At 40.6% G+C, this 27,764-nt stretch overlaps 1 protein-coding gene across 3 annotated transcripts in view; it reads right to left on the bottom strand.

Moving 5' to 3' along the window:
• The window catches only part of N6AMT1 (N-6 adenine-specific DNA methyltransferase 1), a 348,457-nt gene that overhangs the window by 314,277 nt on the left and 6,416 nt on the right, over nt 1-27,764 (bottom strand). Inside the window, exons 5-6 of one of the 3 annotated variants that reach the window (XR_007724273.1) lie at nt 23,305-23,446; nt 17,621-21,540 (exon numbers count right to left, since the gene is read on the bottom strand). Coding sequence is in view for 2 of the 3 variants with exons in the window: in XM_050784732.1 (XP_050640689.1) it covers nt 21,434-21,540; nt 23,305-23,446 (249 nt within the window). In the remaining variant the exon portion in view is untranslated. Of the gene's footprint in view, nt 1-17,207; nt 21,541-23,304; nt 23,447-27,764 lie in introns of those variants that run through there. The other 2 variants (XM_050784732.1, XM_050784733.1) reach the window with 2 other exon arrangements.

Here is a 27,764-nt window from a genome sequence, read left to right as displayed (position 1 = left end):
TAAAGAGACAAAGAAAAGAACTACGAAAAGAATTACATAAGGGTAAAGGATTGAAGTCAACAAGAAGAGCTAATTGTTCTAAATATACATGCATCCAACACAGGAGCACACAGATTATAAAGCAAGTTCTCAGAGACCTTCAAAGAGTACTTAGACTCCCACACAATGATAGTGGGAGACTTCTACACCCTACCGACAGTGTTAGCCAGACCATTAAGGCAGAAAACTAACCAAGATATTAATTATAAGTGTCGGGACCTGAACTCACCACTTGACCAAACAGGCCTAATAGAACTCTTCCACCCTGAAACAACAGAATATACATTCTTCTCATTTGCACATGGCACATACTCTAAAATAAACCACACAATCAGAAAACAACCCTCAGCAAATTCAAAAAATGGAAAGTAAAATTACATCAAACACACTCTCAGCCCACAGTCCAATGAAAACAGAAATCAGTACTAAGAAAATCATATAAAACCATGCAATTACATGGAAATTAAACAACCTGCTTCTGAATGACTTTTGGGTAAGCAATGAAATCAAGGCAGAAATCAAGAAATTATTTGAAACTAATGAGAACAAACATACAATATACCAGAATCTCTGGGACACAGCTAAAGCAGTGTTAAGAGGGAAGTTGACAGTGTTAGCCACCCACATCAAAAAATTAGAAAGATCTCAAATGAACAACCTAACATTACACCTAGAGGAGCTAGAGAAACAAGACCAAACCAAACTAGCAGAAGACAAAAAACAATGTGTTTTTAAAATACATTGCAGATACTATCAGGTAAAATGTATTAAGAATTATCCTCTGTATTCCTTTGTTAGAGTGATACATTGTTTTATTTGTTGGACACCTTTGGCAGCTTTTTTTAAAGTTATTTTGGGCTGGGCACAGTAGCTTGTGCCTGTAATCCCAGCACTCTGGGGGGCCAAGGAGGGTGGATCACTTGAGGGCAGGAATTTGAGACCAGCCTGACCAACATGGTGAAACTCTGTCTCTACTAAAAATACAAAAATTAGCCAGAAGTGGTGGTAGGTTCCTGTAATCCCAGCTACTTGGGAGGCTGAAGCAGGAGAATTACTTCAACCTGGGAGGCAGAGGTTGCAGTGAGCTGAGATCGTGCCACAGGGCTCCAACCTGGATTGACAGAGCAAGACTCCATCAAAGAAGAAAGAAGAGGAGGAAGAGGAAGAAGAAGAGGAGGAGGAAGAAGAAGACGAAGACGAAGACGAAGACGAAGACGAAGAAGAAGAAGAAGAAGAAGAAGAAGAAGAAGAAGAAGAAGAAGAAGAATTATTATTATTATTATTATTATTATTATGGTTATTTTGGCTTGATAAAATCCATTTGATAAATGAAAATTCTGGTGGTCCAAGATGGCCAATTGAAGCAGCTGCAGTCTGCACCTCTCACAGAGAATGAAAATATCAAGTAAATTCTATACCTTCAATTGAGGTATCCAGGTTTTCACATTGTGACTGACTAGGCAACTGGCGCAACCCACACAAAGAGTGAGGAAAAGCAGGGTTAGGCAACAGTCCACCCAGGAGCAGCACAGAGCCAGGGATCCCCCACCCCCAGCCAAGGGATGCGGTAAGTGATTGTGCAACCCTGCCAAGGAAATCATACTTTTCCCATGAATCTTTGCATCCTGTATATCAGGAGATCCCCTCGTGAGCCCATGCTACCAGGGTTTCGGGTCTGAAGCACTGAGCTGTGCAGACTCCCAGCAGCTGCTCAGGCATGCATGGAGACACAGGAGGTTTTGCATACTCCAGCCCCAGGAATTCCAGTGAGGCAGGAGATCTGTTCATTCTCCTAGGAAAGTGGCGGAAGCCAGGGAGCCAAGTGGCATCATTCAATGGGCCCCACTCCCACAGCACCTCACAAGTTAAGACCCACTGGTTTGGAATTCCAGCCAACCAGCAGCCCCAGCAGGCTGGAGATTGACCAAGATGACCTTGTGTTTTACACATAATTTATAGTTTCCCTTGTAAATTTGTTTTGATCTAAGAGTTACCTAGAAGCATGCTTATTAATTTCCAAGGAGATTAAACTTTTTAGCAAACTTTGTATAAAGTTCTTTATTTTATTGAATTTGCTCTTTAATTTTATTGAATTTGATAAAAAAAAAAAACTTAAACTACAAAATTTCTACCTTAAAATTGTAGAGGTTTTCCTGAAACCAAGCACCATACAAGTACAAAACTTGTTTTATTGTTCAATGAACATATACAAGAAAGATTCTTTGTTGGAAGGATTTAAGGTTTAGTGTACATCTATTAAATAAAGTTTATTGATTGCATGATTCTTTTCTGTATGACTTGTTTTTGGTTTGTTTTTAACTAGACCTGTGTAATTCTGAAAGAGAAATAATTTGTCTCTCGCGATAGTTTTATTTTCCCAAATTTTTTCCTCATGTAGTTAGCCGCTGTGTCATTTAACACAGATTTATAAATGTAATATACTCTTCATAAACTGTTACTTTCATTATTATGTAACATACCTCTTCAGTGAATTTAACCTTACATTTAATCTTGTCTGTTATTAATATTGCCATTTGTTATGTAAAATTAATTGCAATCCTGTCAGAACATAGATGTTCTGGGTCTTATTAAGAATAACCAAAGATTTCCTACCTTTACGGAAAGAGATTATATGAGCTACTCTCTATGTTAAGTCTTTATACTGTTTAACTAGCATACACTTATGTCACAAAGCTATATATGTTCTAAGAACAGGGTTCCTGCACAGTCCACTGTTCATACAAACACTATCCAGATTGCATCAGGTGTTGTGGCTGGCTTTGACTTTTCAACAGGAACAGGCCTCTTGTTTCATAGGTCATGCTGACCCACTTAGCCTACAATCCTACAATACAGATCTTCTATCCTTGGTCTTATCTTTATGTGACTGAACAACAAAAGAGCTGCAAGGTTCCACCACATGCTCCTTTCTTTTTATTTGAATATGTCTCTTATCTCTTCGCTCAATTCTCAATTTAAGCTGTTAACACTGCTTAAGCGAGGTTTTATTTTCTTGTACACAGCAAATAGCTATGATTTGTTTGCACCCTAGTCTACAATCTGTCAACTACATCCCTAACCACCCTTTCCTCCCATCAGTATGTCCTACTTCACCTCCACTTCTTCCTTAACCCCAATAAGTTGAAGCCCAGGCTGGGCGCAGTGGCTCAAGCCTGTAATCCCAGCACTTTGGGAGGCCAAGACGGGCGGATCATGAGGTCAGGAGATCGAGACCATCCTGGCTAACACGGTGAAACCCCGTCTCTACTAAAAGTTACAAAAAACTAGCCGGGCGAGGTGGCAGGCACCTGTAGTCCCAGCTACTCGGGAGGCTGAGGCAGGAGAATGGAGTAAACCCAGGAGGCAGAGCTTGCAGTGAGCTGAGATCCGGCCACTGCGCTCCAGCCTAGGCGACAGAGCAAGACTCCATCTCAAAAAATAAAAATAAAAAATAAAAAAAATAAAAAGTTGAAGCCCATAGACTACCTTCACTTCTCCTCTCTCCTCGCCAACTTCATTCTCTGCACCAGTTATAACCTTGGGATGCTTCTACTTTCCACTGTTACCACAATCACCAGCTCCTCAGTTTTCTGAATTTGGGTAGTACATTTTAGAAATGTCTTATCCTTCCTGTCTCAAGAGACTTGCTTTATGGATCACATTTTGAGATACTATATTCTTATTCAGCTAGATGTATAGATGAAAACAGGAAGGAGGGAGGAAAGGAGGAACAGAGGGAGGGAAGGAGGGAGGGAGGGAGGAAAGGAGGAGGGGAGGGAGAGAGGAAGGAAGGGAGGAAGAGAGGAGGGAAGGAGGGAGGGAGGAAGGGAGGGAATTGGGGAAAGAAGGAGGGAAGGACAAGTATTGCTAATCACCACTGTGGCCTTGTTGCCTTGCCTCTTTATTTTCTCCATCCTAAGGTTTCTGCTGTGGTTCATTTATTGCTCAGTTAGAGTATTTTCTCAAGAAATTTTTTTAAAGGGACCATGCCAGGAGTTCAATGTCACAGGGAGCTATGATGGCACCACTGCACTCCAGCCTAGGTGACTGAGCAACTCTCTAAAACATAACAACAAAACAAAATAAAATAAAAGGGGTATATGGCTGATATACTCTGAATTTTTATTTATCCTCACATATCTCTCTGTCACTCTGACAGGTCAATTATCTTATTTGAGAATACTTTGGGTTCCAATTCTTTAATTGATGCTATTTCACTATCAGCCAGCTTTCAGTAAATTAAAAAATAACAGAGGATTCCATTGCCCAATGCTTTGTTCCTTTATTCCTTTGTTGGTTGGTTGTTATTTCTACCTAGAAGCCTATAATATTATCTTCATTATTAAAGTTCCAGGATTCCCTCAGGACATATCTGGTGTGTATCTCTTATCACCAGTAAAGCCTGCAATTTGGAAAGCTCTTATACTCTACAGTCTCAAAACTGTATTTACTTTAGATAACTTGTTTTTTAGTATTTGTTTAGTGATTGCCTATCTTCCATCTGCTCTTTTTTTTTCCTTAAGAATCTCCAATTATGTTTATGGTAGGGATCCTCAAATCTTGCATTCAAGTTGCCTACATTTTCATTTGTGCTTTGAGCTATTCCTTGAACCTGATCATCCAGTTTACCAATTCAGATGTCAATAATGACCACCCTTATCTTAAATGTATCTACTGAGTTATCTGAGAAATCGTGGCATTAAAGTCAAAGAAGTCTTTTATCCGCTGCCTTAAGTGCAGTTACTTTTTTTTTCAATTCAGCCATTCTTCTTCTACTCTTCTAACAATTCTCTTCCACTGGGTTTGTGCTCTAATTTTTGGCTGATATTCTCATCTCTCATCTATGGTACCCTCATATTTGTGGTTATTTATCTCTGATAGTTACAGGGACCTCAGGTGTGTTGTGGAGAATTCTGAATGGTTGGACTCCCATGGATGCTGGAAGGAGAAGCAGCAGCTGACCTCAGCATCCAGATCTGAGTGTGGAAACCTCAGGCTCACATCCCCCTCCCCGGCTCTCCATATAGACAGAAAAGTAACCAAATTTAGGTCACTATGTCCCTAAAAATGATACTGTTCATCCTTTTCCCCAATATTTGTATTTAATTAATGAATAAATGAACTATTTGAGCTTCATTTTTGGAAACAAGATATACTGAGTGTGATGGTTAATACACAGTGTCAACTTGATTGAAGGATACAAAGGATTGACCCTGGGTGTGTCTCTGAGGGTGTTGCCAAAGGAGATTAACATTTGAGTCAGTGGGCTGAGAAAGGCAGACCCACCCTTAATCTGGGTGGGCACAATCTATTCAGCTCCCAGCGTGCCTAGAAAACAAGCAGGCAGAAAAATAAAAAGAGAGACTGGCCTAGCCTCCCAGCCTACATCTTTCTCCTATGCTGGATGCTTCCTGTCCTGAAACACTGGACTCCAAGTTCTTCAGTTTTGGAACTCGGACTTGGCTCTCCTTGCCCCTCAGCCTGCAGATAGCCTATTATGGGACTTTGTGATTGTGTGAGTTAATACTTAATAAACTCGCCTTTATGTATACAAAATATATATATGATATATGTATACAAAATACATATATGATATATATATTCTATATATAGTATATATGTATATACACTACATTTATATATAACATATATACTGTACTTATATATATTATATATACTCTATATATAATATATTAGCCTCAAATCTGCTAAGATTGCCCTGAGTGAGAGTCTCATCTGTTGAGAAAGAGCTGAAACTGTGAAAAAACAGACACAAGAATTGCTTGAGTTTTCTAATTTATATAAACAGAAATCTGGAGAACAGGCGTGGGAATGAATATTAGAAGTGTGGGATAGTGGTGGAAGGAACATGGAGTTGAATAAGCCTGAATTTATTGATTTGGGCCCACCAAGTAGGGACTCTGCATTTAATGTTGCAGCTCAGGGAGTTAAAAAAGGTTCTAATAGTTTATTTGCTTGATTGGCTGAAATATGGATTAAAAGACGGCCCACTGTGAATGAGCTGGAAATGCCTGGTCTTCCTTAATGCAGAGAAAGGGATCCAAAGGCTTAGGGAAATTGGCATGGTGGAATGAATTAGTCATTTTAGACCTATTCATCCCAGCTGGGAAGGTCCAGAAATACACCCCTGACCAATGTCTTGCGAAACAGATTCGTGAGGGCAGCACCTGCGTCTTTGAAGAGCTTTGTAATTGCTCTTGTCTGTATGTCAGATCTAACAGCGAGAACTGCAGACACTCAACTACAAAATTAAAATACAATGGGAGTAACTGGATCGCGAGATGGCAGGGGCCAAGTGGTGGCACTCAACTATCAAAGGCAAGGTGGGTATAGCTACTGTAATAGACAGCAGAGGCAAAGCAGCAATCAGAATAGTCTGACTCATGTCGAGCTCTGGCATTGGCTAATTAATCATGGTGTTCCTAGAAGTGAAATTGATAGGAAGCCTACTGTATTCTTAATTTATATAAGCAGAAAACTTCTAGGTCGAATGGACAAAAGACTAATTTGAATTACAAATACAGAGAATCACAGCCCTGCAATCAATTTCCAGACTTGAGCCAGTTTACGGTTTACTTCCCCTTGAGGAAGGACCCCACCACATTACCGACACTTTATGCAGTGATTCTCCCATCCTTTCCCAAGGAGATGCCATGGTCATGGAATTCACTGGTCTTACCATGTTCCCCATTATCCTGAAGCAGCTGGATTGATAGAATGGTGGATTAGCCTTTCAAAGTCACAATTCCAAAGCCAACTAGGTGACAATACTTCGCAGGACTGAGGCAAAGTTCTCTAGAAGGCTGTGTATGCTGAGAATCAGCATCTAATATATGGTACTATTTCTCTCATAGCCAGGATTCACAGGTCCAGGAATCGAGGGGTAGAAGTGGAAGTGGCACTACTCACCATCGCCCTTAGTAATTAGCTAGCAAATTTTTTGCTTCCTGTTCCCACCACATTACATTGTGCTGGCCTAGAGGTCTTAGTTGTCACCAGGAGACACAACAACAATTCCACTAAACTGGAAGACTGCCACCTGACACTTCAGGCTTCTCCTACCTTTAAGTCAACACGCTAAGAAGGGAGTTACAGTGTTGCCTGGGGTGACTGACCTGGACTTTCAAGATGAAATCAGTCTACTACTTCACAAAGGAGGTAAGGAAGAGTTTGCATGGAATATAGGCAATCCATTAGGGTGTCTCTTATTATTACCATGCCCTGTGATTAAGGTCAATAGGAAGCTACAACAGCCCAATCCAGGCAGGACTACAAATGACCCAGACCCTTCAGAAATGAAGATTTGGGTTACTCCACCAGGAAAAAAACCACGACCTGCTGAGATGCTTGCTGAAGGCAAAGGGAATACAGAATGAGTAGTATAACAAGGTAGTCATCAGTACCAGCTACGACCACATGACCAATTGCAGAAATGACTGTAATTGTCATCAGTATTTCCTCCTTTTGTTAAAAACATGTTTTTGCATGTATACACTTGTACTAAGAAAATATCTTCATTTTATTTCCTTCCTCCTTTATCTTGTGACATAAGATTTATTGACTTCACATCAGCATTTAAGTACTGTTAACTTTATGTATTTGGGTTGGGGATTGGTGCGTTTCTGGTTGTATGAAGGATAGTTGTATTATGTTAGGTGTCATTATGACCTTATTGTCTTTATTTGAAGATTATGCATGATCTCAGCAGATGTGTATAGGCTCAAGTTGACAAGGGGTGGACTTGTGATGGTTAATACTGAGTGTCAACTTGTTTGGATTGAAGGATACAAAGGATTGACCCTGGGTGTGTCTCTGAAGGTGTTGCCAAAGGAGATTAACATTTGAGTCAGTGGGCTGGGAAAGGCAGACCCACCTTTAATCTGGGTGAGCACAATCTAATCAGCTGCCAGCACAGATAGAATATGAGCGGCAGAAAAATGTAAAAAGAGAGACTGGCCTAGCCTCCCAGCCTGTATCTTTCTCCCATGCTGGATGCTTCCTGCCTGTGAATACAGGACTCCCAGTTCCTCAGTTTTGGAACTTAGACTGGCTCTCCTTGCTCCTCAGACTGCAGACGGCTTATTGTGGGACCTTGTGATTGTGTGAGTTAATACTTATTAAACTCCCTTTATATATATAATATGTATCTATTCCATTAGTTCTGTCCCTCTAAAGAATGCTAATACACCAAGATTCCATTTTACTCTGTTCTACTACAAGGCTTTGAGAAAATGGTAAGTGGTGTTAACTTATAGGGGATCACAGACACTGGTGAAAACCTAAACAAAGCTAGACACACTTTCTCTAGAAGGAAAAAGCCTTTACATATACACAGAGGGTGGCCAGGTTTCTGGAAGTCCATAAACTTCAGATTAAGAGACTACCAAGGAGAGACTGTCATTTCTCTGTTTTTCAGATTAAGATTATCAGGACCACTGAAACTGTTCTTATCCCTTGGTCTCATTGAACACTTGCTGCTCTGGTGCCAGAAACAGTCTTTTCTGTAATTTATTTACTTTTTGAGACAGAGTCTTGCTCTGTCGCCCAGGCTGGAGTACAGTGGCATGATCTTGGCTCACTGTAACCTCCACCTCTGAGATTCAAGCAATTCTCCTGCCTCAGCCTCCCGACTAGCTGGGACTACAGGCGTGTACCACCATGCCTGGCTAATTATTTGTATTTTTTTAGTAGAGGCAGGGTTTCACCATGTTGGCCAGGGTAGTCTAGAGCTTCTGACCTGAAGTGATCCACCCACCTTGGCCTCCCACAGTGCTGGGGATACAGGCATGAGCCACTGCGCCTGGCCCCCAGAAGCAGTCTTAATGTTCATTTTGAACAGAATCCTCCCCTTGGCTGGATGAAAGGATTATAAGCTATGGCAACCTAAGGGCTGGCATTCCCAAGCTAGAACTTTAGCCACCCACCTCCTTTTGCATAAATCTAGAGATGAGAGAGAGAGCTATAAAACCAAAGGCCTTCTAAAGCAAAAGACACCTTTGGTAAATAGCTAAAAAGATTTCTAGAGCTTCGAATATTAGGCACTTTAAAAAGTGTATTAATTGGACCCCTAGGCATCTTACATTATTATTTAAGATGTAGGTCCTAAAAGAGCATTGCACCAGCTTAATCCTTCCTGAAAACTGTTATCCCATGAAGACTCTCCTTTGATGAGTTCATTCAATCACATGACTTCAAACACTCCTCACATGATAATAGCTCCAATTTCAATAACTCTAGTTCATTTCCTCTCTCCTCAACCCAGACCCATGTGCATAAACATTTGGACATGTCCACTTAAAAAGTTTCACTTCAATCCTAACTTGTCCCCATGTTGTCCTTATCATCTTCCCCCTATTCCATTTTACTCTCCCTCCACAAAGCTTCCCCCTTCTGGTTTCCATTCCTGGGAATGGCACTATTATTCTCTCAGCTGCCCAAGTTAAAAACCCACAAGTCACCTCAACTCCTACCTCTCTCTCAGATAGATAGATAGATAGATAGATAGATAGATAGATAGATAGATAGATAATAGGTAGATACAGATGGATAGATGATAGAGAGAGAAAGAAAGAGACAGACAGACAGAATCTATAGATACAGGTATTCAATCAGTTACCAAGTGCTGTCCTTTCTTTACCCTACGCAAATATGTTCCCTCTTCCCATTCCCACAGCCTCAACCTCAGTTCAGGCCACTACCATCTCTTCATTTAACCACAGCAGTCTCAAGTGGGTCCTCCATCTCCTGATTAACCTGCCTCTGGTCCATTCCCCACAGCCAGAGTGATCTTTTAGTTTTTCTTTTGTTTTGTTTTTGGTTTTGTTTTCAAGATGGAATTTTGCTCTCTTGCCCGGGCTGGAGTGCAGTGGCACAATCTCCACTCACTGCAACCTTTACCTCCCGGGTTCAAGTGACTCTCCTCCCTCAGCCTCCCAAGTAGCTGAGATTACAGGTGCACACCAGAACACCTGGCAAATTTTTGTATTTTTAGTAGAGATGTGGTTTCACCTTGTTGGCCAGGCTAGGTCTCGGACTCCTGGCCTCAAGTGATCTGCCCACCTTGGCCACCCAACATTCTGGGATTACAGGCGTGAGCCACTGTGCCCAGCCCAGAATGTATTTTGAAAACACATTTGATTTTGTTGACTCCTTGCTTAGAAGCATGTCTTCAGAATAAAGATGACATCCTTTCCCATAATTTGTGAGCACTGAATGCTGTTTCCTGCTGTATCCTAGACTCCTCTTTGACCAGTCCTCCACCTGAATCCCGGACCTAGCCAGACTGAGCTACTTGTAATTCCCTGAATATGCTGGACTCTGACTCTGAAGCGTCTAGGCCTTTCCATGCACTCTTCCCTCTGCTGAATGCCATCTCACTTCTTCTGCACTTGCCTGAATCCCATTCTCCTTTCTAGACTCAACTTAGCCATTATCAATTACAGGATGTATAGGATGTATTGACTTCACAGTCTCCAAAACTCTCTGTGCGTTCCTCTATCATCAAACTGTAGCCACGTATCCACACTGTTTCAGGCTTCTGAAATTCTAAAGTTGTCCTTTTCTTTTCTTTTTTGAAACAGGGTCTCACTCTGTCACCTGGGCTAGAGAGCAGTGGCACAATCACAGTTCACTGTCCTTTTATTAGCCAATAAGAATAGTCGAAGTTTTGGCAGGTGCAGTGGCTCATGCCTGTACTTCCAGCACTTTGGGAGGCCAAGGCAGGGGTGGATCGCTTGAGTCCAGGAATTGGAGACCAGCCTGGGCAACATGGTATGGCAAAACCTCTTCTCTACAGAGAAAAAAAACACACACACACTATATTAGCCAGGCACAGTGGCCCATACCTATAATCCCAGCTACTAGGGAAACTGAGGTGAGAGGATCACTTGAGCCCAGAAGGTCAAGTCTGCAGTCAGCCAAGATCACACCACTGCACTCCAGCCTGGGCAACAGAGCGATCTTAGCTACTCTGGAGGCTGAATCAGAAGAACTGCTTAAACCCAGAAGGCGGAGGCTGCAGTGAGCCGAGATCATGTCACTGCACTCCAGCCTGGACAACACTGAGACTCCGTCTCAAAAAAATAAATAAATAAAGAGCACACATTCTTCTCTACAGTCTAATAAGCATTAGTTTCACATGGTGAAACTCCCATCTCTACTTAAAATACAAGAATTAGCCAGGTGGTGTGTGCACATCTGTGGTCCCAGCTACTCCAGAGGCTTGTGTGGGGGCATATGCCTATAATCCTAGCTCCTTGGGAGGCTGAGGCATGAGAATTGCTTGAAATCTGGAGGCACAGGTTGCAGTGAGCCAAGGTTGCGCTACTGCACTCCAGCCTGGGTGACAGAACAAGATGCTGGCTCAAAAAACAAAAAAAGAAACAAAATTGAGACGATTGAGTAGAAAATGTTTGCAAAATGTAGATTAGTAGCCAGAATATATGAATAATTGGTTCTTACAAATCAACAAGTAAAAAGACAACAGAAATCTGATACAAAAATGCTTAAATGACAATAGAGCAAAAATATCTAAATGGCTAATAGACATATGAAAATTTCAACCATACTATTCATTAGGAAAATACAAATCAATATTATATTAGACCTACTAGACTGGCAAAATCTAAGAAGTCTAACAGTCCCAAATATTGGTGAACATATGGTGCTATAGAAACTCATATACACTACTGGCAAGTAAACTGGTATCTTTCTGGAAAACAATTTGGCATTATCAGGTAAAATAAAACGTAATTGTACTGTATGATTTAGAAATTCCACTTCTAGGTATTGACTAGAGTACCAATAGACATGTACAGAGATGTTTATAGTGACATTATTCATAATAGGGAAAACTGGAAACAACCTAAAATTCAATGATCAAAGTATGAATAAATGAATAGTGGAATATATCAGTGAAAATGAGTGAACAACTCATCAACATGGAGAAGTTGCACAAAAATATTAAGCAGAAAACTCAATGTGGGACATTTATAAAAATCTTTTTATAACCTATGAAAAAAATCCCAACGTGCCATCACCAAGGGCAAGTGAAAAACTGTTGGCTCCAGTAAGGCAGAACTAAAGGAAGTTCTAACACGGGAAAATTGCAGCACACTGGACTGTTGAGAAATGTAAAGGATCTGAGATTTTACTCCACTTGCAACCTAACAAATTAGTCTGCCACAGTTTCACTGTTGGCAGGAAAAAAATAAGGCTTTTGGGTCAGAGACAAGGAACTTTATTACTCACAGTATTAATACAACAATTAGCATAAGCAACAGTATATTTTCTGTTTCCCCTTGCCTCAAGTCTTATGGGGGCAACATGGATGGGCCCAGATGGATCTGACCTCCTTGGCCTCCCTCAGTACAGGGATTACAACACGCCCAGCCTCAATTTTCTTTATAATGCCTTTTGATGAACGAAACTCTTTACTGTAACTGAATTTATCAGTCTTTTAGGGTCTGTGATTCTTTTCTATTTTATAGATACACTTTCCCATTCTATTGTCATAAAAATATTCTCCTATATTTTTTCCAAATTTAAAATTCAACCTTTTTATTTACAACTTAATCCATTTTAGTGGACTTCTGTATATGGTGTGAGGTAAGAATCTAATTTCACTGTTTCCTTTTGTGTATAATCACTTATACAGTACTATGCCATTTGTTCTGCAGTTCCATTTCATCATGTACACATTTCTATATATGTACATGTTTCTTTATGGACTTTCCATTCTGTTTCAGTTTATTTATCTTTGGGTCAATATAAAACTGTCTTAATTACTATTGTTTAATAACAAGCATTTGGCATCTGAGTAGTTCAAGCTCTCTCATGCTCCTCCTATTATCTAGGAGTGTCTAGGCTGTTCTTGGTCATTTGTTCAGGTTTTATGAAAAACACTTTTGGGTTTTTTACTGGAATTTTACTGTAAATATAGGAACAATTGGTATCTTTATAATAGTGAGTCTTCCTAGTCAAACATGAAATAATTTTCCATTTACTTAGGTATTTAAAATGTCTTTTAGGCTGTGTGTGGTGGTTCATGCCTGTAATCTCAGCACTTTGGGAGGCCGAGGTGGGAGGATTGCTTGAGCTCTGGCATTCAAGACCAGCCTGAGCAACATGGTGAGACCCCCATCTCTACTAAAAATATGAAAAATTAGCTGATTGTGGTGGTGCACACCTGTGGTCCCAGCAACTCAAGAGGCTGAGGTGGGAGGATGGCCTAAGCTCGTGGGGTGGAGGTTGCAGTGAGCCAAGTTCACGCCACTGCACTCCAGCCTGGGTGACAGAACAAGACCTTGTCTCAAAAAAAAAAAAAAAAAAAAAAAAGTATTTTAATCAAATTGCATGTTAGTCCTGTACTCGTTATATTTACTCCATGATGCCTTATTTATCATTTTTAGTGGTATTATTAAAATGTTTTCCTGCTTTGGGGAAATGTATATTATATAGAAATATAAATGATTTCTGAATATTATTATTACAGACAACACTTTCCTAAGCCCTCTTATCATAACTCAGTGCTTTTTTAAATGTTTTCCTGGTAAATAATATCATCTGTTAATGACGACAATTTTGTGCATACTTTCTTATCCTTTTCCCTTTCATTTTTTTTTCTTTTCTTATTTTGCTGGCTAGGACTTCCAGTGAAAATGTTGAATAGGAGTGGTAATAGGTGGCAATTTTCTCGTTTCTGATTTTTATAGGAAATGCTTTCAGTATTTCTACTTGCAGAATATTTGCCAGAGTTTTTTGTATACAGACCATACTGGGTTAAGAAAGTTCCTTCTCTTCCTAGTTTGCCAAGTGTATTCAATTTCAACAAATGTGTGTCCACATCTGTTGAGGTGATAATGTGCTATTTTTCTTCCCTTTAACCTATTAGAATGATAAATGGAATTTATAGATTTTTCTATTAAACCATGGTTACATTCCTGGGATAAACTCAACTTGGTGATAGTATATCATCTGTTTTATATATACTGCTAGATTTAGCTTGTTGAAGTTTTATTCTTTTTTTCCTCTATGTGAATGTGATTGGCCTGTCAGTTTCCTTTCTTATATAACCCTTATCTGGTTTTGTTATCAAGGTTTTGTCTAACACAATTATTTAGGGGGAAGAATTACAAGAATCACTTCTTCTTGGGCATACAGTTCAACTATACTGGAATCATCTGAATGAGTCCTGGCCACTGGAATTCGAAGTCACTTATGCTACTTCCAGGACTGGCTCAAAAATCTCTCATGCACGATCTTCCTCTTTTTTCCGTATCCATGCTGACAGAGGTTACAAGCTGAATGTGATGGTGGCACAAAACAGAGGGATCCTGAGTCTCTGAATGACTAAATGGAATAGAACACTTTCTATGCCCTGGACAAAGCACATTAGATTATAAAATGCATAAGCAATAAATTTTTAGTGTGTCACTAATAAAGAACTTGGTACACCAGTTGAACCTCTGCACATGAGAATAACACAGACTGTAAGATCATGGCCCAGTTCACATGAATTTAAAATAATAAAATGTATACCCAAGAAACCCTCTATCCAGCTTCAGAACTGGAACACTGCCAGTCCCTTTATGGTGTTTACCTGGGTGCCTGGTTCTCCTCTAGCCTTTCTCCCAGTCATCCTTACCTCCTCTCATCCCACTGGTTAGCGCTAACCTGAATTGTTTGTTTATCATTATGTTGCCTTTTTGTTTGTTTGCTTTGTTTTGGTTTTCTCTTACACTAAAAGACCTTTTAAATGTTTTTTAGAACAGTTTTAGCTTTACAGGAAAACTGATAAGGAGGTACAGAGAGTTTTGTTGTAGACACAGGTTAAAAAAAAAAAAGTACAGTTTGCACAAACCTCTCCCTGACTGCACAAACACAAGCACAGTTCCCCCCAGTTATTTGCATCTTGCATTAGTGTGGTGCATCTTGCATTAGTGTGGTGCATCTGTTACAATTGATGAACCAATATTGATATATTATTACTAACTAAAGTTCACAGTTTATATTAGCGTTCACTCTCTGTTCAGTAATTTTCAAAATGTCATTTCCTTTTTTTTTTTTTTTTGAAACGGAGTCTTGCTCTTGTTGCCCAGGCTGGAGTGCAACGGCATGATCTCAGCTCACTGCCATCTCTGCCTCTCAAGCTCAAGCTATTCTCCTGCCTCAACCTCCCGAGCACATGGGATTACAGGCACATGCCACCATGCCCAGCTAATTTTTTTATTTTTAGTAGAGATGGGGTTTCATCATGTTGGCCAGGCTGGTCCCAAACTCCTGACATCAGGTGATCTGCCTGCCTCGGCCTCCAAAAGTGGTGGGATTACAGGAGTGAGCCATCACGCCCAGCCTAAAATGTCATTATTTCTTCCTTGACATATGAATTGTTTAGAAGCATGTTTTAAATTTTGTAAATGTATGGGGACTTTTACATTTTATTTTTGTTATCAATTTATAACCTAAACACTTTATAGTCAGAGAAGATTAGCTATATCATATTGATTCTTTGAATTTTATAGGGACTTACTTTTGGTCTAGTATGTAATCATGTTGGTAAACATCCCATGAGTGCTTGAGAAAGAATATGCATTCCCTGACTGTTAGTTTCAGAGTTCTATATTAGTCTGTTATATCAAACTCACTGCTATTTTTCAAATCTCTTTGCCTTTTCGGTCTCCTTGATGTGGTGGCACGCGCCTGTAATCCCATCTACTCCGGAGGTTGAGGCAGGAGAACTGCTTGAGCTTGAGAGGCAGAGATGGCAGTGAGCTGAGATCATGGCATTGCACTCCGGCCTGGGCAACAAGAGCAAGAGTCCGTCTCAGAAAGTGTAAACCCTTTATCATTCTTTTTTTTTTTTTTTTTTTTTGAGACATAGTTTCGCTCTGTCGCCCAGGCTGGAGTGCAGTGGTGCGATCTCTGCTCACTGCAAGCTCCGCCACCTCCCGGGTTCACGCCATTCCCCTGCCTCAGTCTCTCTAGAAGCTGGGACTACCGGTGCCCGCCACCACGCCTGGCTAATTTTTTTGTATTTTTAGTAGAGACGGGGTTTCACCGTGTTCGCCAGGATGGTCTCGATCTCCTGACCTCGTGATCCGCCCGCCTCGGCCTCCCAAAGTGCTGGGATTACAGGCATGAGCCACCGCGCCCTGCGCCCTTTATCATTCTTTAGTGTCTGTATTAGTCTGTTCTCGCATTGCTATAAAGAATTACCTGAGACTGGGTAAAGAAAAGAAGCTTAATTGGCTCACGGTTTCACAGGCTGTACAGGAAGCATGGCTGGGGAGGCCTGAGGAAGCTTGAAATCATGGCGCAAGGCAAAGAGGAAGGAGGCATGTCCACATGGTTGGAGCAGGAGGAAGAGAGCGAAGAGGAAGTGCTACACACGTTTAAACAACCAGATCTCGTTAGGAACTCACTATCATGAGAACAGCGAGGAGGAAGTCTGCCCCCATGATCCAATCACCTCTCACCAGGCCCCTCTTCCAATATTAGGGATTAAAATTCAACATGAGATTTGAGCGGGGACACAAATCCAAACCATATCAGTGTCCACGTCTATTCCTAATCATGCTTTTAATTTTGCACTCAGCATATTAATTTCTGAGAGTTACTGTAACAGTGCCACCAACTGGGTAGCTTAAAACAAATGCATTCTCTCACAGTTCTTGAGGCTAGATGTCTAAAATAAAGGTGTGGGCTGGACCATGCTCCCTCTGAAGGCTTGAAAGAAGAGTCCTCCCTGCCTCTTCTAGCCTCTGGTAGTTGCTAGCAACCCCTGCATTCCTTTACTTGTTGGCTCATCACTCCAACCTCTGCCTCTGTCTTCACATGGCATCCTCCCTACGTCTCTGTGCTCAGATTTTCCTGTTCTTACAAGGACACAAGGGATATTGGATTTAGCATCCACCCTAACCCAGTATGACCTTGTCTTAACTTGACTACATCTGCAAAGTTCCTAATTCCAAATAGGATCATATTCACAGGTTTCAGTTGAACACGAATTTTGTGGGGTGGGGGGGACACTACTCAATCCAGTACCAACAGCTATTAATGTAGCTGATGCAGGATTTTCTGTTCCTTAATTCAGTTAAATTTGGGTTATCACACAACCAGAAAAAATAAGGCACACGTATACACTGAAAGGCAAGGAGGGCAGAATTTATTAAGCGAAAGCAAAGCTCTCCACAAAAGGAGGGGTCCTTCATGCAGGTTTTCCGCCTCACAAATTGAATGCCAGGCCACCACACACGAGCTGAAGGCTCATGGCTTCTCCCCTGCATAAGGCGCAAACTCCGCGTGGCTCCACCCCATGTACGGGCGCTTGGTCTAAGCTACATTGATTTATTTCCCTTACTGCACACGTGTTGAGAAATGGAATTTTTCACAGTGGGCATGTTCAGGCAAGCCATCTGTGCACAATGACCTGGGCAAGTCAGAGGTTCTTCAGGGACCCTTCCCTATTTGCCTAGGCATGTGCCCGTCTCCCTTTTCTTTCATAGCTATCTGTTTTATAGATTGGTATATCTTTTATCAATACTACAAGAAAATGGCTTACATGATTATGGAGGCTAAGAGGTCCCATGATCTGTCATCTATAAAGCTGGAGACCCAGGAAGGCCTGTGGTATAATTCAGTCTGAGTCCAAAGGCGTGAGAACCAGGGGAGTCAGTGATGTAAATCCATCTGAGGACAGGAGAAGATGAGATGTCACAGCTCAAACAATGAGGCAGGAAAAAAAAGGGGGGGTGAATTCTTCCTTCCTCAGCCTTTTATTTACATCCTCAACAAATTGGATGATGTCCACCCACCTTGGGGATGGCCATCTCCTTTACTGAATCCCCCAATTCAAATGTGAATCTCCTCTGTAAACACGCTCAAGACACTCCAGAATAATGTTTAAACAGATACCTGGGACCCTGTGGCCTATTCAAGTTGACATATAAAATTAACCATCGCAAGTTTACCCTTGTCAACTTGGCACCCATACGCATCTCCTTAAACCATACTTAACTGCCACATAAACACAACAGCAAGGTCATAATTCCATCTAACACGATTAACAATTGAGCATTCTACCAGAAACACACTAACCCATTTCCCAGAAGAGGAGGTAAAGTCTTCATGTGATGTTTACTCTCTCCTTGATATCCCATAACTTAAATACCATGATGTAAAATTAATCAAGGTTGAACATTGGAGCCAGTTTAAAAAATTAACAATATTTAAACACTATATTTAAACAATGCATCTATAATAAATCTATAATACATCACTATAATAAAATCAATGCATCTTATGTCACAGAATAAGGAAATGAGAAGAAAGAAAGCTACACACACACAAAATGGAGTCATAGCAAAATATGGAGGACATACTTATGACAATTGCAGTCTGTGTTTCTGTAACTGGTCATATGATCAAAGTCAGTATTTCTTCCACCACTTATTCTGCATTCCCTTTGCCTTCAGCAAGCACTTCATCTGGTCATGGTACTTACCTGGTGGTGACCCAAACCTTTATTCCTGAAAGGTCTGGGTCATTAGTGGTCCTGTCTGAATTAAGTTGTAGTTTTCCACTGACCTTAATCACAGGGCATGGTAACACTAAGAGAAGCCCTAAGGAATCTCACATATTCCCAACATACTTTTCCTTACCACCATTTGGAGGTAGTCCAGTTTCTACTTGGTAGTCGGGAACAATCACCCAGCCAGCACTGTAACTCATTTGTCTATTGAATTAGAGGCATGAGAAGCCCGAAGTGGCGGAGGAGCAGTCTTCAACTTCCAGTTCAATTAAATCATGATTGTACCTCTCAAGGGAAAACATGCCACCCTGTGGAAGACCTCTAGGCCAGCAGAGCATAAGTCATGACAACAGGAAGCAAAAATTTTGCTAGTGGGTCACTAGGGCTAATAGCGAACAGTGTCCCTCCTATTTTGACCCCTTGATTCCTGGACCTGTGAATCCCAGTCATAAGAGAAATGCACCATATACTGGATGCTGACTCAGAGAGTAGACAGCCTTCCACAGAACCTTGTCCCAGCCCTACAAGGCACTGCTGTATAGCTGGTGCTATTACTGTCTTCAAAATACCATTCCACTGCTCTATGTAGCCAGTTGATTCAGGATAGTAGGGAACATTGTAAGAAAATTCCATGAGCATGGGCCCACTGCCACACTTTTGCTGTGAACTGAGTTCCTTGTAATGCTGTGTGGAATACCATGGTCATAGATGAGAGATTCTGTAAGTCCATGGATGGCAGTTTTAGTAGAAGGACTGCGCGAAGGGAAAGCAAATCTGTATCCAGAGTAAGATCTATTTCAGTATGGACAAAACACTATCCCTTCAACGATGGAGGTGGATCAATGTAATTAACCTGCCACTAGGCAGCTGACTGCTGACTCTGGGAAATGGTGTCATATCAGGGGCTCAGTGTTGGTCTCTGCTGCTGGCAAACTGGGCACTCAGAGATAGCCTTGGCCAGGTCAGCCTTGGTGAGTAGAAGTCCACGTTGCTGAGCCCATGCATAATCTCTATTCTTGTTACCATGGCTACTTTGTTCATGAAACAATTGGGTGATGACAGGGGTGGCTGGAGAAAGAGGCCTACTAGTATCCATAGAACAGGTTATCTTGTCTACTTTATTAAAATCCTTCTTTCTAACCCTTTGGTGAGCATTCACATGGGGCACAAATATCTTCGCCCTTTTTGCCCATTCAGTGTCTATCCATATACTTCATCTCCAAATTTCTTTGTCACCAATTTTCCAGTTATGTTGAACTCCCTGATCATCCTGCCAAACCACTGGCCATAGCCTACGAATTAGCATATAATTGAATATCTGGCCATTTTTCCTTCTAAGCAAAGTCAACAAGGGGGACTGCTCAAAGTTCTTTCCACTGGGAGGATTTCCCTTCACCACTGTCCTTCAAGGTAGCCCAGAGGTGAGCTGAGTGCTGCAGCTGTCCACTTTTGGGTGGTACCTGCATATCATATAGAAGCCTCTGTAAACCAGGCCTAAGTCTTCTCTTTCTCTGTCAGCTGGTCGTAGGGAAGTCCCCATGAAGCCACAGATGCAGGCTGGAAGAGAGAAGGCAGGTAGCAGAAGCGGGGACTATGGAAATTTGGCCTACTTCTTCATGTAACTTCCGTGTGCCTTCAGGGCCTGCTCAGGCCCAATCACGTGTATACCATTTCCATCTGATGACGGAGTGTTGCTGGGCATATCCAACTTTGTGCGTTGGTGGCTCAGATAACATCCAGTTCATGACAGGCAGCTCAGGTTGCATGGTAACTTGGTGGCTCAAGAAGTATCCGTCTCTACTAAGGCCCAGTAGCAGGCCAAGAGCTGTTTCTCAGAAAGAGACTAGCTATTTGTTGGTGATGGCAGGACTTTGCTCTAAAATCCTAAACCAAGATTCACCTACAGGGACCTGCCAGAAGCTTCAAACAGCATCCCTATCTGCCACTGCCACTTAAACACCACTGGATCTGCTGGATCATAAGACCCAAGTGGCGGAGCAGCTTTAACAGCAGCCTGGACCCGTTACAGAGACTTTTCTTGTTCTGGGCCCTACTCAAAACTAGCAGCTTTTTGAGTCAATTGGTAAATGGGCTGAAGTAACTTAATGAAATTGGAAAATGTTGCCTCCAAAACCCAAAGAGGCCCACTAAGTATTGTGCCTCTTTCTGGGTTGTAAGAGCAGCAAGATGCAAGTACTTATCCTTCACCTTAGAAGAAATATCCCAACATGCCCCATGTCGCTGTATCCCTACCAATTTCACTAAGGTAGAGGATCCTTGAAATGCAGTCATATTTATTTCCTACCCTCTGATGCAAATGTCTTTCCACTAAGTCTAGTGTAGTTTCTACTTCTTGCTCACTAGGTCAAATCAGCATAATGTCATCAATATAATGAATTAGTGTAATATTTTGTGGAAGGGAAAGGTAATCAAGAGCCCCATGAACTGAATTATGACATAGAGTTGGAGAACTGATATACACCAGAGATACAACAATGAAGGTGTGTCACTGGCCCTGCCATCTGAAAGCAAACTGCCTTTATGGACTAGTATGAAAAAAAAGACATTTGCCAGATAAATTCCATTGCCTTACCAAATAATGGTGAAATAAATATTTCATACATAACTTTTATATTTAAAATGCAAATTATAAATATAATACACATATTTACCTGTACTTTTGCAAATAATTATATAGGCCTGACTGGAAGGGAATGTTCCACCTTCCTGCCTTTTTTTAATGACAAATTTCTGATAAAATTCCTTGTTACCTAATGAATGACTTCAGTTTCAAGATATGCTAAATGCATTCAGTTTCCAGTAGCTCTGGGCACACACTGTATGCTAGGACTTGGTGAACTTGAGGACTGAAAGAGTTTCTTGGCCTGCTTGTCTGGAAAGTGCAGTGGTTCCTTGCAGACCTTTTGTCTTCATTATTTTCAAAATTTCTTCTAAAACAAAAATCAAAAGGTAAAATCCATTAAGCCATTTGGTAGTGTGCATGATCAATAAGCAATTTAATAAGTTAAACACAGATGATTTATAAATTGTATTCATCAATTTATTTGATATACAAAACAATGTATATCAAATAAATGTCTATTAAAGTGAACTTCGTCTTCAGCTAAATAGGAGCACTTCGTATTTTCAAAGTGTTGCTGGTGATTCTAATCAGAATGAATGGCTTGCTTTGCAGTCACAGCCTACTTTAGGCTCAGCAGAAACATTAATTGTCCTTGTTATTATAGCAAGTGATCAGTTTTTAAGTTGCTTGGCTCCAATCTCTGCCCTATGTCTTTCTCTTTGGATGACAAGAGCCAATGATGGTGTGGGACAAACTGAATAGTGACATTGCACAGTGAGAGTGGAAGAAGTAGCTTATTTCTTTCAGGCATATTGAGAAAAGAAAACCTTCCTTATAAATAAATAAAACTCAGAAGACTAAACTAAGAAAATGGAGAAGAAAGAAAAAAAGAAAAGGAAAGGTAAGGAAAAGAGAGAAAGAAGGAAGGATGGACGGAAGGAAGGAAAAAAAGGAGAGAAGAGAGAGAGAGAAAAGAAAGAAAGAAAGAAAAAAAGAAAGAAAGAGAAAGAAGAGAAGAGAAGGAAAGGAAGGAAGGAAGGAAGAAGGAAGGAAGGAAGGAAAGAAAGAGAGAGAAAGACGGACAAAGGGAGGAAAAAATAAGAGAAGAGAAAAGAGAGAGAAAGAAAAGAAAGAAAAAAGAAAGAAAGAAGAGAAGAAAAGAAAGACGGACAGAAGGAAAAAAGAAGAGAAAAGAGAAAAAGAGAAAGAAGAAAAGAAGGGAAGGAAGAAGAAAGAAAGAAAGAGAGAGAGAGAAAGAAGGAAGGACCGATGGATGGAAGGAAGGGAAAGGAGAAGAGAAAGAAAGAAAAGAAAATAAGGGAAGGGAAGAGAAGGGAAGGAAGGGAGGAAGGAAGGAGGGAGGAAGGGAGGGAAGGAGAAAGAAAGGAAAAGAGAGAGAGAAGGAAGGAAGGAAGGAAGGAAGGAAGGAAGGAAGGAAGGGAGGGAGGGAGGGAGGGAGGAAGGGAGGGAAAAGAAAGAAAGACGGATGGAAGGAAGGAAAAAAAGAAGAGAAGAGAAAAGAGAGAGAAAAAGAAAGAAGGAAAGGAAAGGAAAAGAAAGGAAAGGAAAGGAAAGGAAAAGAAAGGAAAGGAAAGCAAGGCAAGAGAAAACTAGCAATCATGTGATTTGAAGGGCTGAGGATTTTTAGTATAAGCTAAAAATCAAACTTTAAGTGTACAGAAAAAGAGAAGAAAGATTATGTTCAATTTAGTTATAAAGCAATCTGAAAACAAAGATAAAAATCTATACAATAAAATAACTTTCATGATAGAACTCCAGACGAACTAAAGAGTACAGCACAATTGTCAAGGGCATGAAGACTAGAGAGTAGAGAGAAAATTCATAACACTGAGGCTGAGGTGTTAGAAGAAAACATTAGCGATCTTTGTACTTGAATATTAGGTTATAAATGGGGAAAAGAGAAGATAACACTTTTTAAAATAAGAAAAATTTACCCCTGAAAACCTCTTTTCTCTTTCAACATGAATTTATGCCTTTATTAGCTATTGTCAGTGATTGTTTTAAGTGATTCATTAACATGCCAGGTTATCTTATAAATTATAGCATTTTACATTATTAACTTTTGATTTCAGCAACATAAATGCTTAAACAATAAATTGGTCTGTATTACCTGGGTTGTTTTCTTTAATGGTAACTAAATAGAATAATCCTCTTGGTGAAAGGAGATCTGGAACCAGGGGGAAAAACCTGTCCATGACTTCCCGACCATTTCTGCCACCAGCCCAAGCTGCCTCTATTCCGTGACTTCCTACCTGTGAACAATTAGAAAGAATGTTTACTTTTTTTTTTTTTAATTTATTTTTTGAGACGGAGTCTCGCTGTGTCGCCCAGGCTGGAGTGCAGTGGCACGATCTCGGCTCACTGCAAGCTCCGCCTCCCGGGTTCACGCCATTCTCCTGCCTCAGCCTCCCGAGTAGCTGGGACTACAGGCGCCCGCCACCGCGCCCGGCTTTTTTGTATTTTTAGTAGAGACAGGGTTTCACCGTGTTAGCCAGGATGGTCTCGATCTCCTGACCTTGTGATCCGCCCGCCTCGGCCTCCCAGAGCGCTGGGATTACAGGCGTAAGCCACCGCGCCCGGCCGAATGTTTTCTTTTAACTCGTTTGATTTAGATCACAAACCGAATCTTTTTGAGAAGTATTATCACCAAACAAGTATATATTTTGCATTTTTTACTGCTGACGAAGGAGCAGTAAAGTTGAATCTAAGTTTCATCATTTTCTAGTGTGTAACCTTGGGTAAATTAGTAATCCTGTTTGTGAATTACTTTCCTCCTTTATCTGTAAAATTAGGAAAAGAATAGTTCCATATGTACAATTAGAAAAATAATAACTGGATAAAAAATGTTTTTGTAATAATAAAAAAATATTTTTATCCACTGTTAGGAATGAGGAAGTATATTTAAAGTTTTGAGAACATTGCTCTTGATATATGAGAACATATATCAAGGGCTTAATAATAGTTATTACTATTAGTACAATGCTTAAATTGAGAGACGTGGGTAGCTTTTATACTTAATACAGAAAGAAGCTAGGAGGAGGAGCTTGTATTGTAAGATACCTACTGTACAGAAACAAAGTTTCAAAATGTCCCAATGCATCTGGCCCTCTTATAGATTAAAGTGTGAAACACATAGACCTTTTCTAAGGAACCCATTTATTATATATTATATAAAGGCATACTGAAGCATGTTTCCTCTAACAATCTATATTTTAGAAACAATACACCTGAGAGCTTATATAGTATTAAAAAATCTTTAGATCCTTATCATTGTATATTGTTTCCTTTTTTCACTTTTTTTTTTTTGAGACGGGGTCTCCCTCTGTCACCTAGACTGGAGTGCAGTCATGTAATCATGGCTCACTGCAGCTTCCACCTCCTGTGCTCAAGTGATCCTCCCACTTCAGCTTCCCAAGTATCTAAGAGGACTACAGGCGCAAACAACCATGCCTGGTTAATTTTTTTTTTTTTTTTTTGAGCCGGAGTCTCGCACTATCGCCCAGGCTGGAGTGCAGTGGCTCAATCTCAGCTCACTGCAAGCTCTGCCTCCCGTGTTTAGGCCATTCTCCTGCCTCAGCCTCCCGAGCAGCTAGAACGACAGGTGCCCACCACCACATCTGGCTAATTTTTTGTATTTTTAGTAGAAACGGGGTTTCACTGTATTAGCCAGAATGGTCTCGATCTCCTGACCTCGTGATCCCCCCGCCTCGGCCTCCCAAAGTGCTGGGATTATAGGTGTGAGCCACTGCGCCCGGCCAATTTTCTAAATTTTTTGTAGAAAAGGGGGCTGTCACTATGCTGCCCAGGCTGGTCAAGAACTTCTGGCCTCACGTGATCCTCCCAGGTCAGCCTCCCAAAGTGCTGGAGTTATAGGCATGAGCCACAAAGACTGCTCTGTTGTACATTATTTTTAAGATTAAAGAATGTTTTGAAGATGTCCCTCAGAAGTTACTTTAACCCTAACACAACTAGTTTCTTCCTATTTCCTTTTGGGCCCTTTGTCCATATTTTAGTTTAAATTATTTTTACACAATAATGTCTGCTAGTCATTCATTTAATATAGCATATATTTCCTCATTAAAAATAATTGCTTTATAGCTATAACCTTATGCACATATACCTTTATGAAGAAGAGAAATGTTCACATTCCTGCTTTTAAAAAGCGGGTCGAACAGAGCTTGAAGAAAAAGAAAAAAAAGCCACACTTTTTGATTTTACTGTTTTGTTTGTCTGCCTTTGCCTATCTTCTACACACACAGGTTTTTCTTTTTTGCCATGTTTTACAATGACCGGATATATTCTATACGCTTACTTACATCTTGCTTTTCTCATTCAACAATACCTTATGAAAATCTCTTCATATCATTTGATATAGTTCTAATTCTTTTTTTTTTCTATTAAACATGCCACATTATTTTTAATTACATACAAAAACCTAACGTATCACCCAGGGACCATTTCTCCCACTGCTCTGTTTGGCCGCCAGTCTCTTGTCTCTGTCTTCAGCAATGGTGAGGCGGACACCCTTTCCTCAGGGAAGAGAAATCCACAGTTTGTTGTTCTTGCCAATAAGAAAAATGTTGGAAAGTCGAGTGGCAAATCTGTTGCCATTGGCATCTTTCAGGTGAACCACATCAGAAGATCCAGGGTTGGGGATCACACCAATTCTACCCAGGTTAGCACCTCCAGTCACCATACACAGATGACCAGTGTCAAATTTGTTGAAATCAGTAATCTTGGCAGTCTCCAAATCAATCTGAACAGTGTCATTCACCTTGATGAGGGGATCAGGGTAGCAGATGGTGCAAGCATCATGAGTCACCAGATAAGGGATTCCTTTTGTGCCCACAAAGATTCTTCTCACTTTGCACAACTTGTACTTGGCCTCCTCAGGTGTAATATGATGTACAGCAAAGTGACCCTTGGTGTCACAGATCAAATGGAAATTCTCTGCCATCTTGTCAATGCTGATGACATCAACAAGGATTCTGAAGATTAAAGATCATGGCCAGATCACCTTCAATGTTTCAAAACCCTGTTTTTATGACTCTACATAAAATTTAAAAGTGAATCGAGGCCAGGTGTGGTGGTTCATGCTTGTAATCCCAGGATTTTGGGAGGCCAAGGCAGGCAGATTACCTGAAGTCAGGAGTTCAAGACCAGCCTGGCCAACATGGTGAAACCCCCTCTCTACTTCTAATTCATTCTTTTAAGGGCTATATAATATTTCCTGGAAGAAAAGTATCACATCTTAGTTGGCTATTGATGGGCATTCACTATGTCCATTTGCTTAATTTTTTTGACTCTAATCATTCCCACACCTATCATAAGCTTCTCAACACAATTTTCCACAAAGTTAATCATATTAGGAAATGTATCATTTCCTCTGTTTTTAAGACTTTCCTCCTGGAGACTTCCTTTTCCTGGCATTCTCTCTACTTCTCTCCTGGGTTATACACCCCATTTGTGCTGTTGGCACAAACCAACATCCTACTTCATGTTTCAATATATCAGTAAGTATACCCACAGCTTATTATAAATACAAACTCCTATTATTTGTATATTAGGTTTCCTGGATCTAATCTCTGAGTCTCTTCTCTTTTACCTTTGTGAATTCTTCTCTGTATCTTTGTGCTCTGTGCACTGAAATCTTTTTTTCATTGGGTTTCCAGACCACTGATTCAGGTCTTGACAGTGACCACATTCTCTTTTAATTCACTGCCTGATGTTTTACTGTGTAAAACGTATTTTTAAGCTCCAAGACATCTTCGTTGTGTTGTATTTTATCCTGCTTTCTAGCTAATTGCCCAGCTCATGAGAATACGACAGGTTTTCTCTCCGTTGGGAAAGCAAAAAAGCCCAAGGCATTGCCTGCACTCAATCATCTATACGTCCCAGCAGCTGTAAGGCTCAGAAGCATGTGGCTTAGGGCTAGAAACATGAAGTAAGGAAACCCATTCAGGTCACCATGTTCCCAGAATCTCCTTTTCATTGATTAGTCTTCCCACTAGTTGGATAGTGCTTTCCTAAAGAGCTTTATGAAGCTGCATTTCCCTCAACGGCTGTTCACCTTCTGACTTCCCTGTCATATGAGTTCATATGTCAGCAAAGCAATAGCTTTTTCGCTGTTTAACTGCCATTAGTAGCAACAGCCAAATGGATCCTTCCCATCTTGGCGTTGAGGTGAATGTAATGTTTACCAGCCTTGCCAGAGAATAATTATCAAAGAATAAAAAAGCATAATAATTAAAGGAAAGCTAGTCTTAGCCCATTATTAAACTTTGACCATTCCTGGGAAAAGGTTAACGGATTTACCTCTTCATTACCGAGATTTTAAAAAATAATATACTTCAAGATTATTTGTTTTCCCTATCTGAAATGAGAATTGGTTTCACTCTTTCACTTTTTGGAAATACTTGTGAAAGGAGGAAACCAGAAACTTTCAGAAGGAATTCCTATGTGAATTTAAGATTGGTTAAAAAAAAATTTTTTTTTTTTTTTTTTTGAGACAGAGTCTCACTCTGTCAGCCAGGCTGGAGTACACTGGCCGATCTCGGCTCATTGCAACCT

This window comes from Macaca thibetana, chromosome 3, assembly GCF_024542745.1.
Source record: "Macaca thibetana thibetana isolate TM-01 chromosome 3, ASM2454274v1, whole genome shotgun sequence".
NCBI classification, from domain to species: domain Eukaryota; kingdom Metazoa; phylum Chordata; class Mammalia; order Primates; family Cercopithecidae; genus Macaca; species Macaca thibetana.
Note: the sequence above shows the minus strand (reverse complement) of the source record. Positions and strands in the feature narration are given on the sequence as shown.